The 12,310-nt window shown below is 41.9% G+C and overlaps 1 protein-coding gene across 3 annotated transcripts in view; it reads right to left on the minus strand.

Annotated features, from left to right (window-relative positions):
* PHACTR2 (phosphatase and actin regulator 2) overlaps positions 1–12,310 on the minus strand; it is a 145,002-nt gene that overhangs the window by 106,228 nt on the left and 26,464 nt on the right. Inside the window, exon 1 of one of the 3 annotated variants that reach the window (XM_087777389.1) lies at positions 8,813–8,963. The exons of the other annotated variants lie outside the window; for them this stretch is intronic. Coding sequence (XP_087633515.1) covers positions 8,813–8,825 — 13 coding nt within the window. The 5' untranslated portion in view covers positions 8,826–8,963. Of the gene's footprint in view, positions 1–8,812; positions 8,964–12,310 lie in introns of those variants that run through there. 3 annotated transcript variants of the gene reach the window in all.

The following is a 12,310-nucleotide window of genomic DNA, read 5'->3' on the forward strand; positions in this document are numbered from 1 at the left end:
ATGTTGAGGAATCAACATCCAGAGCTAAAACAATGAACATTAATAGATGTTACATTATTTTGAACTAGTGGACAATAAAATAATGTAACAATCATCACCTTCAGATGTTGCTGACATTGCAAAGCAAATTGTTCACCTTGAGTGACCTCCAAATCTTGCTCAAGACTTCATCACAGTTAATTTGGCCCTATAACTTCCCACATGTAGGTGGGAAAGTATTTTTCCCCACTAGACTATTTAACCTCAGAAATTGCCAAGATGCCCTCACATGGCACTGTGCAACCTTCTTCTGCTTCTAAATAAGACAGGCAATTCATCAGCATGGATGGCACCTCCAAAACTATGGGCAGGGCTGGGCTCTGAGGCCTGTTTACATCAATTAACATCAATTCAAAGATCCTCCAGCTAGAAGTAGAAAAGCTGTGTCCCGAGCTGGATGCCATGCAGATGTAAGACACTGCATCACATCTAACCCGAGCTAGCTAACCAGTCAGGGTGCAGCCACCAGTACTGATGTGACTACGCTGTTTACTGGTTCAGATTAATGCCTGCCAGGTAACAGGCACCACAGCATATAAACAGAGGCCACGGAGCCTCTGTGTGATTACACAGAGCAGACGTGGCCTTTGTGGGGTGCCAAAGGAGGAAAACAAACAAAAGAAGCACTACTGAGGTTTGTAGGAAAAGTGGACTCTTCCATTGATTCCCATTTTTAAGCCCAAAGTCATCCTTGCTCCTAAATTCTGTGATGCTTTATGCTTCTTGAAGCTACACATGCCAAAATAAACAGCCACTTCGACCTCTTGCAGGCACCACTCGGAGCCTTAAGCTGTTGTGTAGCAAATGCATGTTTACGCCTTACAGAAGCCATATAATATATTACAATCACTGTGCTAAGTGATACAAACTAGGGAATTTAGAAGTTACATTTGGCAACCTGCCCTTACTGTGCTCTAATTATTTCTTAATATCCCAATTTAAGGGCAGCATATTGGCCCCAATTTTAAATTGTCTGGCATTTATAAGTTTGTATCACAGAATTAATGTGAAACAGTTTTCAGATTCTTTATTGAAAACTGCTGATTGTGTATTGCCTGACAAAGCAGAATGTCTCCATTAGAATAATGATTTATTGTAAATATGGTAGTATTAAGGCTGACTATTCTGGGTATTAAAAATGCATGGAAAAATCCATTGAAAAAAGTGTTATATGAGCTGTCATAATTTGTCAGTTTAATCTTTGTCATTTGCATTTCTTTTTAAAATGCCAAGAGCAATTAAACCTTATCCCACCACTAGAAGTTGCCAAATTTCACTTGAAATTAAAACAGAATAATGCGTCATGTTAGTTATTTTAATAATATTAAACAACAAAAACAGAAACAGAAAAGGGAAGAAAAGGAGACTTATATAACAACTGCAGCTACAAACAAAGCAGCTAAAATACATAGCCTGCTTTTGTGATACACACACACAAACTCCCTAGGCTTCCTACATTAACAAACCATTGCCCTTGACAGTGAGGCCATGGCAAAGCCTATGGTCTAAATGTCAATAAGTAGCTCACAGCAACATGCATTTTCTGCTGGTTTGAGACTGCCATATTTTCAGTTCATCTCTCCACACAGTTTCCATGCAAGCCTCCATAACGAAATACCCCTCGTGTTTTGGACCGACACAAGTCCCAGTGAGGAAGACAGAAGGGACTTGTGAGTCAGCAGGAGCTGGAGCTAGGACGAATCGATCACAACTTTGTTTCCTGTGGAAATACCAGCTGCTGTCATATTTGTGTTTGAATTACATTGTGCAAGGCTTCTCCTGGCAATGGTCAAGCCATGGATGAAAAGATTGTTTCTGAGATTGTCTGCCACGGTGTCTGCCTCTCTGTAGAGACATAGAATTGTCTTTATCATTATGAAATAGCCTCTTGCTATCCAGAAATACATTTAAAGGGATTTTAGCATACAATAAGTTGTGAAATATGCAAACACAGTAATTTTTGATTGTTATGTTACAGGAACAGTAGTGCTGAGCAAACTAAGATTAAGCAAATATTTGGTCCTGGCCAGTTTAGCTTCTCCCAAGCCTTTTGCTTTATGTGAAAATTGGATGCGATCAAGGACCTAATTCTGCACTCAAGTCTGTTGTTTGAGCCATATGTTCCCAGCAACTCAGGTACCCCATTGCTGACAAGTCTGGGTCAAGTTTATTTCCTCTGGGAGGGAAGTGGCTAACCATAAACATCATCCCTACTTCTGTTCCCTGTGGGAAGTCCTACCGCTGGTACCCCTGCCCCCACAGGGTCCTTGGAGAGGATGCTTTTGTTTGGTATCAGCACAAGCCGCATCAGCTTCTGTCTCCCGGTATCTGCAGAAAAGGTGGCAGTTTTATTCAAATGAATATGGCTACTTCTTTATTCTGGCATCTCCAACAGCAAATGGGACATCCCTTTTAGTACTGAGCTGTGCCCAGAGCCAAGCCAGAAGCCACAGCTTCTTGGGTGTGGGATAACAAATCCAGGTGACCCATCTCCTCCAACACCCTGCCTCTTCACAGGTCACCAGTGGGGGCTGCTTGCTTTGGCCCTGGGACCCCCCGCAAGCTCACCCAGGGGCTGCCGGGCCCCACCTGCCAGAAGGACCGATTAGAGAGCAACTCAGCTGCTTTACTCAGGATTTACTTCTGTCTGCAGGGAGAAGGTTGCTAGGTATTCTTATAGTTCTAAGCTACTTATATTTTCCAATTATACTTCAAGAAGTCTCATAAACATTTTATGTGAAAATATAAAAAATGGTTAAATAGTGAGACAGGGGCGGGGGGTGGTGGGGGGGAATTCTTGGTAAAATTCCATCCAGTCTACTTTTAGAGCCCAAAGCAATACCCCTGCAAGTCACCCCATAATTAAGCATCAAATTTCCTAAAAGACTCACAGTTAGAAACAATGAACAATGATTAAACAGCAGCAGGCTAGATCCTTATTATCAGCCACCTGCTCTTTGGTCATACAGTCTTGCTTTCCCCCCAGCAGATCACTTCCAGCCCCCTCAGTTTGGAGTGTTTAAAGCCCCCGGAGCACAGGCTGCTTTTCTCGGAGTGATTTGCGCCCGTGCCTCTCAATACAACCTTTCCTCCTCCGGACTACTCCCTTGTGCTGGCAAAATGGTTGGCTCCTGCAAGTATGGTCTGGTTCTTGCTAGAAGCGTATGGGGAATCTGTACCTGTCAAATTTGGATTTCTACTTCCGTACACAACACTTGCTTCTTCACCACAGGAGGCAGTGATGATTCAGAGCGCGGAACAGGGGCCTGAGGGCAGTTTGCCAAAAAACCACACAACCGGCAGATGTAAATATAAGGCATGAACTCAGGACCTGATGGTCTGATGCCTGCTAGCTTTTATCAGAAAACAAAATCAGAAGTTATTAGAAAAGAAAATCTGTATTATACCATCTCTCCAAACCAGCCAGAGTTCATGGTGCTTCTTTATAGGAAGTACTGTAGCAACTGGAATAGTTGCTTAAAATATCATGAGTGTATGTCATAGTGCAACCACAGCATTTCTAGCTAAAAAGAACCATTTGAAGTAGGGTGGGTGGACCATCACTACATTAGAAGATGCACCATCTTTTAGTCCTACATGGTATTTGGTTACTTCTAATGCAAGCTCCTATAGAGTTATTCCGGGCTACATGTTTACAGACTTGAAAATAACACTGGAAGCAGCAGTATCACAAGGAAGTTTAATCCTCACAGAAATGTTTTCCAAGATCATGGCTTTATAAGCACACTGTTCCAGCTTCTGGGTAAAGGGGCATAAAAGCCATGAGTGTTATTCTAAAATTACAAGAAGAAGAAATTCAGCTTTCCAGCAGTGACCTGTGACACACTATAGCATCTGCTTCAACTGAGGCCGTGAGTGCAAATAGGAGACAAATAAAGATACACAATGTAGTATAAAAGAGTTGAGATTATATATATATATATAAATTGCTTTGTATTTTATTGCCCATGTGCAAACTATTTTGTGATCTATAGAACACAGCATATGAACCCAATAAAAGTCAACATGGCATCACTGATAGCCACATTTTGCAAGGACAATGACTGAGCTTATATGGAGATGCTGTTGTCCTGTGCAAAAGCATCTTCCCACTGTTGGGGAGAACAAGAGAAGGAAAAACCCCAAGAACACATACACAAGTCACTTGGGCAAGGTACCACCAAAGATCAAAACAGAAGCTGCCAGCAGGACACAACTGATTTTGCTGCTGTAGTTTGGAGTTGTCATCGTCTCTCAAGGGCTGACTAACCTGCAGTTACGCTGTCACTGTCTCCATTGCAAGTGTTTTTTGTTTTCGTTTTTTTTTTTCCCCAGTAAGTTTCCAAATTGATATGGACAATTCCACCACGCTTAAGCCTTAGATGGCCAAAGGATTTCAGAGCCTTTTATGGGCAACAAGTGAACCTTACAACACACAAACAGTTATCTAGCCTAATTCTGCACACAGATCAGCTGGGCCACATTAGAGGTTTTTGAAGACTGTGCGTTGATGAGAAAACCAGAATCACAATCTGAAGCCCACCTCCCAGCTTGCTCTTCTATCTGAATGTTTTTCTCCCCTATGTTTTAAAAAGATGCACCTTGTTTGCCTCAAATTCAGGTAAGAGACTACAAAATATCTATAAGGTCAAATCCTTAACCAGCATTCAATCCCAGCAGTCTTATTTTTAAAGGATGCTAAATAAGTCCTATTGACTTACTGAAAGACAAAAGTGACCAGTTACTTCAAAAGCAAAGGAATTACAGTCAGCAAACAGCTTCCTATGTCTCTTATCCTTCCTGCCACAGATGATATCACACAGAAGGCAGCTAAATTGATACTTGCTATTCACCCTGTCCAACAACATTTCAAGCCTCAGGTCAAATAGTCTTGCTTCAATGGAAAGCTCTAAGTTTCACTATGGTCAAATATGAAGTTTGATGCACTACTGGATATTCCTCAGAGACAGGATATTCAATGCCCAAGACCTCCAGTCCCTTTAAAACAGATTATTTACTGGAAGGCATAGCCTGCAGCCACAGCCGTAGAGCCTACATAATTCACATAATTAACCACAGCTAGCTCATTACTGCTAAAATAATATTCCAAGTGCAAAGAAGTCATGTAAATCCCCAAGAAACACGAAACAAGGCCTCCCATTTTTGTTCAATACTAGTATGGTATGCACAACACGGCACCTTGCTATGGTGCCATTCACTCCGACGAGATCCCTACCCCCAGCTTTTGGCACCTCGCATTGGCACGCTCCTTGGGTATGAATGAGTGTGTGAGACTTGTCCGCTTTAAGGTGAGACGCCTGCCCAGGCAGGACTGCGCTGCCTAGGAGCTCTGGGGGAAGGGATGATGCTGATCTCACTCCTTCTTACAGGAAATCCCCCCCAAAAAGCATCACTTGGGAGCACGTCTGTTTCCGCAGCTTCTCTCTTCCTGCTACTGCAAGTTTCTTGCTACTTTTATATTCGCTTTCTTTCCCATGAGTTATTTCCAGCCCTTCCTTCGTTTTCTAAAGCCAGTTTTATTACATCATCGCAGTTGCCGGGCTTGGTGTGTCTGGCCCAAAGCAGACATGTGCCGCAAAGCCACAGCCCAGGACCTGCCGGTGGAGGCAGGCAGGGGGCTGCCGGCTGCCCTCCCCTGCCCGCAGCAGCGGGCAGCCTTGCGGCTGAATGCCTGCAGCCATCCCATCAGAAACAGCTGATGCCAAAATAGGCAAAAAAATAGAACGAGAACTGTCCTGATGTGCCATACACAGATGGATGAATATTTTATTGTTATTCCAGGAAAGGCTTTTAAAAGAACACACGAGACAATGATTATATGGAGCTGTCTTGGCATACAGATTAAAAATATAAGCAATCTAACATTTAAAGGAAAGGACTTTTAAAATTAAAACATCGTTTCTTAGAACCATGGAATAGCACGGACCAAAACAGCCAAAGGGTGCACACAGGTGACCTATTAGCAACACTGATCTTTTTAAATAACAGTTTGGGCCAGAATATTATTTTAATGGTGGCACGGAAGAGGAGTGATGAATTACAGAGATATTTCTGTTATGCAAAGCAGAAGATGGAGTTTTGCCCAACAATTATCCATGGTCTGACTTTGAAAGTCTCTTTGGCGGCATGATGAATTTAATAACAAAGGCCTGATTCACTGACACTGATAACCAAATTGTTATTTCTAACACTCAGTGGCTGAAACTCGCAGCTGTGCTAATATTCTGCAGTTCTGTATTGCCAGAAATAGCATCTCTTTAGGAAGAATTCAGGCAGGTATCCAGTTTGTATACATTAGCATGTTTACATTTCAATTGGCGAACTGCTGAAGAACAAATTAATTAGGCAGTTAGTTTTATGGCTGCAAATATCCTGCTCCTTTCTGTTCGATCTCATAAGTGCCCACGTTACACTGCCTGGGTTTTCAAACATGCACTTGCATCCCTGTGGAAGTCAGAGGGCATGGGCCAGATTTACAGAGGTATTCAACTGCATAGTCCCCACATTGGCACCCAACTCCATTTGGTTGCAATTAGGGATTAAGAGCCCTAAAAATACCTCTGCACACCCAGCTGTGCTTACCCAGCTCCCTGCAGACTCTTTGGAAATGGATGTATTCCTTACGCTGCTCAAAGCGTGGAATCGGCTGGACTCTTGGAAGAGCTGCCTGGAGAAGGGAGCATGCCCAGGCCACATGTGGGGCTGAAGCTCACTGGGGGTTCAGCCGGGCTGACCGCAGGCAGCAAGAAGCTCGCTGGTAACCACAGTGGAAGCTGGAGCATGGCCTTACCCTCTGCCACAATGTCCTCGCTAAAGCTTAATTACATCTGTTGTTAGGTTGGGGTTTTTTTTGTTTGTTTGTTTTGGGTTTTTTGTTGTGGTTTTTTTTTCCCCCAACTAGTTTTTAATTCTCCTTCCAAAAGGATTATTTTAACTAATTTCAACTGTATATATATTATTTTCTAAAAAACGCAAAGTATCAGTCACTGTTTCTGCATAAAAAAAAAAAAAATCTGGAGTTTTTCAGCAAACTGGTATTATAAGAGGCTTTGAGAGTAGTTGGTAAAGTTCTGCAGAGAGCAAAGCCTTACTTATTTTAAATTCCAGATTTTGCAGACAGCAACCAAACTGGAATCTTCCTAAGGCAAAGAAATATATACACACACAGAAAAATCTGTTTCTATGGCTTTCAGATACTAGCTTCCCTCTTCACCCCCCAAAAACTGGCCTTTAAAATAGATGTGACTCATTCCAGAACAGATTCTTATAGCTGGATTAAAGTGATAGCTCTGTCAAGACTTCAGTAGTATTAGTTGTTGATGCTGGGGAGTTTAAAAACCTGGAGGAATTAGCAGCCTGCCAGGGTATCTCTTGCCCACAGGCATTCTGTGCCGGAGAACAGAAATCCTTCGCCTCTGACCAGAAAAATTCTGCCTCGTCATGGAATATCAAAAACACGTCATTATCATTTATTATGTTAAGGCTTCTTAAAAGCTGGCCAAAGCACAAAATGCAAAGAGTGTTCCTAATCTTATCTGTTTCACAAAAATGAACATTAAAAACTGACATAGTCCTAGTATAAGTTCATAGGTACTGGCAATGTAATTTTCTATGATGCCAACATTTTAATTTCTGGAAAAACTTCTCTTTTTTCCTTGGACTTTATAGAAATAAAAGCAACAAGACCCTTTAATCTGTTTGTTGCAGAAGTCGACAGCAATACACTTGAGATGAGATTGACCTGGACAGCTTAGCAGATGTAAGCAAGAGTTTTGCTATTATTACTAAAACAAACAAAAAACGACCCACAAAACCCCACAAAAATAAGCTACACATATAGTATCACCTCTGAAATCTACTGTAGAATAGTTTTTTTCACACACTGTAGAGGTTATCATCACTTTTAAAGGTCAACATTAGACAAATCTGATGATTTGAGCAGGTTTCAAAGGACACTGAATCTACTGCAGATTCTGTGTCCTAGTATGTGTTGTACTAATACCAACAAATCAGTGAGGCATTGACATGTTCAAGTTTCACAGCAGTCAAAGCAACATGCAGAATATCCATTCCAAAGAGGTCTCTTTTTGCTCTGCTTAGTGCTACAAGGCAAAAGGGAAATGCAAATAATGCATTTCACCACAGGCACAAGGTTGGTATTATGTGCACCTCCTTAGAAACCATGAAGTGCGTTATTTGGCATGAAAATACATGATCTAAAGTTGGAACATCAAAGAAAACAATAAAAAGTGCAAATATATTCAATATTTTATGTACTAAATATAAAAGCAGGCAAGGCATTATACAGAGAAAACAGAAACAGCTTAAAATAAGACATATGAGAGAGATGCATTATCTACTTTTCGTTAGCTTTATTAGTTACCTATCCACACCTATACCAGTCTGTGAGAGATATTTTCCTACTGAAGAATATGCATTTTTCCCTTCCTGCCACGTTTCCTGCATATAGCTTCCGAAATAGCACTGAAAACCTTAAAAAAAGGCAGATCCTACGTTACAGTTTAGGTTCATATTTCCAGGAAACACAGACTTAAAACATAAAAAACCAGACTGTTAAAGGGTTAACAACTTAAGTGTATCACATTTTACACACAGAAATTTGCTTTAATAAAGGACACTGAAAAGGAAGAAGCCACAAGGGCTAAAGAAACATCTCCTGCAGCAAGTGAGACAGGATACAAACGAACCCCGTAGCTCCACTAAGAACGAAGATCTGTTTTATTTCACTTACCAGCATTATCCATTTTCCCCCCTCGGTATTCAAAAAAGCAGAGTTCCCCAGAAAAGCAGCCGATACAGTCTCAGTCTCGCTCTTGCTAATGAAGCTGGCTGCCCTTCTCCTGGTTATTAGACCTTGCTGGCAGTCAGAGCATACTTCATGCACTGACTGCAGTAGACATCACCAGGAAATTTATATCTCCAAGGATGACAAACAGCCATTAGCTCCATTATAGGCTGATTAAGATTGTGTGAGCCTATCAAGTAGATACTTAAATCCCCCAGGGTTTTACCTCTTCGGGGAGAAAACAAAAGAACTCCAAGCTTATAATATTGAATATACGTTTCTGAAAAGTAAAAGTAATGCTTATGAGGAAAGGTTTAATGGGTAGGAAGGCAAAACTTTGAATAAAAAAGGGATGTATTACAGAGCAAAGGGCTGTGATTTATCAGTGACGCAACAACAAAAGTTTTAAGGAGAAAAAAAGGGAGGGGGGGAATCTATGGCTGAGAAAGTGTTAGGTTAGATTACAATTTGCAGCCATTAGCTTCGGCTGTGCTTTGAATCCTGCAAGTTCTGCACCTGATGTTCCCTATGGTTTGTGAGAAACACAGTAGATGTGCTTATCTGCAAATGCATGTCAATATATTAATTGCCTGGAGACATTCATTATTATACTATTCCGAGCTGAATGTAAGGAAAGGGTGAAAAGTAACTACAGGGCTTTACTTCTTTTAAAGCCAAAGTAAAAACACACTGGATGCTGGAGGGATTAGACTCAACAAAATCTGAATGACATATGCTAAGATGAACAGGTACTACTTCTAAATTTACCATATCACCTGAGTCTCTGATGCACAGGCTTTTCCCCCCATAGAAGTAAACAAACAAACAAAACCAGTATAGACTCCTAAACATTTCCCTTCCCTGCACTTCCCTCCTTAAAAATGAAAAAATATCTTATTTTCAATCTCTGCCCTGGCAGCAGAAGGTGAGCAGCAGCAGTACACAGAGGGTACCAGGAAATTTGGGTTCCATCCCCAATTTTGGCACTGTGTAACCCTAAACAAGGCATTTTGTGTCACAGTGTTTGCCCAGTGGTGAAAGGGAGACCATTACACACCCTGCCTTTGGTGAAAGAGAATGTCACAAAGTACTGACACTACATAAATGCCACACAGTATCTTCTCAATATTTTTTCCCTTCTTTTAAATAATTCACTCAGCTACTCCAATCTCTATTGCAATGGAAAAGAAATACAGATTTTTCTGTCTGTATTATATTGACATAAACACCCCCTCAGCCTCACAGCATCACATGAGCAAAAAAATACATTTTTCATTCATCGCCCCTTCTCTGCCCCTTTGATCTTATTTGTCCTTTTAAAATGTTAAGTAAAAAGACAGTTGCAGCACTGATCTATTTACACTGATTAAGAAGTGGAGAGAATCAATGGCTGAGAGCTAAAGTCATCAGCAAGAATGGAGAATATCTAGGGCATACTGGATATTTTCTGTATTTCCAGAAAGGAAGCGCTTGGAGGGCTAAGGAGAGACTAAAGATTAGAAATCTGTCACACTTCATATTAAGCTTCTATTTATAAGTGGCTTATAAAGAGCTTATAAAAAAATAGAAGTTTTCATAAGCATGTTGCATGAGTACGTGTCACAGATAGCTACAACCACACCGATACAAAGGGTTAAAAATGATCAACAGGGAGCTTATTCATCTGCTAGATTCTGTATCAGTTGATGACAATTGATTAATGTGCCAATTTAGGTAACCGGTTAATGTGCATCTGATGAAATCTAGTTGCATAGGAGCACTAAACTGGAGGCCATGAGATGGCCACCTGATAGATGCAACCAGTTTTCCCTAACTCCTCTGTGGGAGGTAGCTGCCTGGAGAGTGCTGGGTTCCTGGGGAAAGGAGAGAAAGCGAGGACTCTTGGTGGGTCTTCAAAGCCCCCCAGGTCCTGGAGAGAGCTGGGGGATGTCCTGCAGCACCAGCAGACTGCTCGGGAGGAAAGAGCAGAGGATTGTGCCTTTGTGCTACTGCTTAACTACGGAGCCAACCGAGGGAAATGCACGCTGCCTGTGTAAAAGGAAGAGATTCCCTGGTTTGGAGATGAGGCTCTGCAGATCCGCAAAACCTACAGGTGTCTGACTGAGCCTTAACGACACTGAACGATGGTGACAAAACCACCACAGGGCAGAAGGGTATATGCATATCTTAAATCCTAGCAAGTAAGCAAATGTGCTGATTAAAGCTAAGAGAGGTTGGTTTTGAATCCAATCTGTTTGCTTTGAGTTTCACTTGGGCTGGGAAAAGGGAGCTATGCACTTGAGCAGCCACCGGGCAATGGCGCAGCTATAGGAAACCAGTACAGACCCTTGTGGCTGGGGATACAGGTAGGCAACAGCCTGTGCCAAAGAGCCCATGAGCCCAAGAGAAGATGTAAAGCTGCACCTACTTAGACCTCAGGGCACTGAAGAGCTCCAGATGGTGACTATTTCTATGTGGCAGGCAGGTTCCAGTGTGTACCATGGCTGAACCCCATCTGCGGGGCAGATGGGCTTCATGGTGTCCTTCAGGGTGCTGGTCCCCCAACCAGGCAGATGAGAAGACCTACAGGAACATACTACAGCTCCCATCCTGCCCACATACGCAAGTTTCCTTCCAAAGCAGCTCTGGAACATGGTAATGTGTACCCAGGTCCCAACCTGACATACAATTCCAGTATAGTCACAGCCTCCGGTCAGCTGAGGATCAGCATTGTAAGGTGCTAAGTAGAGTATGGGAAGTGCCAATTACAACAGCTTGATAAGCATTGAGTTTGGGTGCTTCATTAGGGCTGTGTGACAGGTAACCATTTATTAACTCTTGAAAGCTAACTATAAATGGAAACTTAATATGACCTAAGCCTCCTCCATCTGATCAGAAAACATCTCATCAGGAACCTTCAAAAAAAAAAAAAACTTTACAAAGTACCCGACTTATTTTTTTCTTGTAGGTAATTAGATTATTGCATAGAAATTAACAAATGTGTATGATCAGATGCCATTACTACAGGATTAAAGCAATGTCTCCCTGACTGCACATGGGCAGAAGATAGATAGATATTAGGTGGGGTTGAACAGTTGGCTGCAATTGTTATTTAAAAGTTAAATATACATATATTCCAGGCATAAACTCATTTAATTTGTGAGTACAGAGCAACCCCATCACAATCCATAGTTGCGTGACACCAAAATACCTCAGTTTGTTTAAGGGCAATTTTGGGTGAGGATTGAGAAGATCAGGTCGGCACAGGACCAAAGCTCTCTGTTCCCCTTCCCAAAATCTCATACATCATCAACATGTATCCCAGTTTTCTTCAGCTATAAGGTGGTCTTGGCTCACAGTTCATTTCGGTCATAGGCGCTTATGACCTGGGTTCAATTCCCTGTTCAGCCACAGAGTTCCTGAACGATTTCGTGCAAGCTCCTCCAACATCTGACCTCATACAGG

The sequence above is a fragment of the Nipponia nippon genome, unplaced genomic scaffold (genome assembly GCF_047370975.1).
Source record: "Nipponia nippon isolate SJK-2023a ecotype South Korea unplaced genomic scaffold, ASM4737097v1 scaffold_4, whole genome shotgun sequence".
Taxonomy (NCBI): Eukaryota; Metazoa; Chordata; class Aves; order Pelecaniformes; family Threskiornithidae; genus Nipponia; species Nipponia nippon.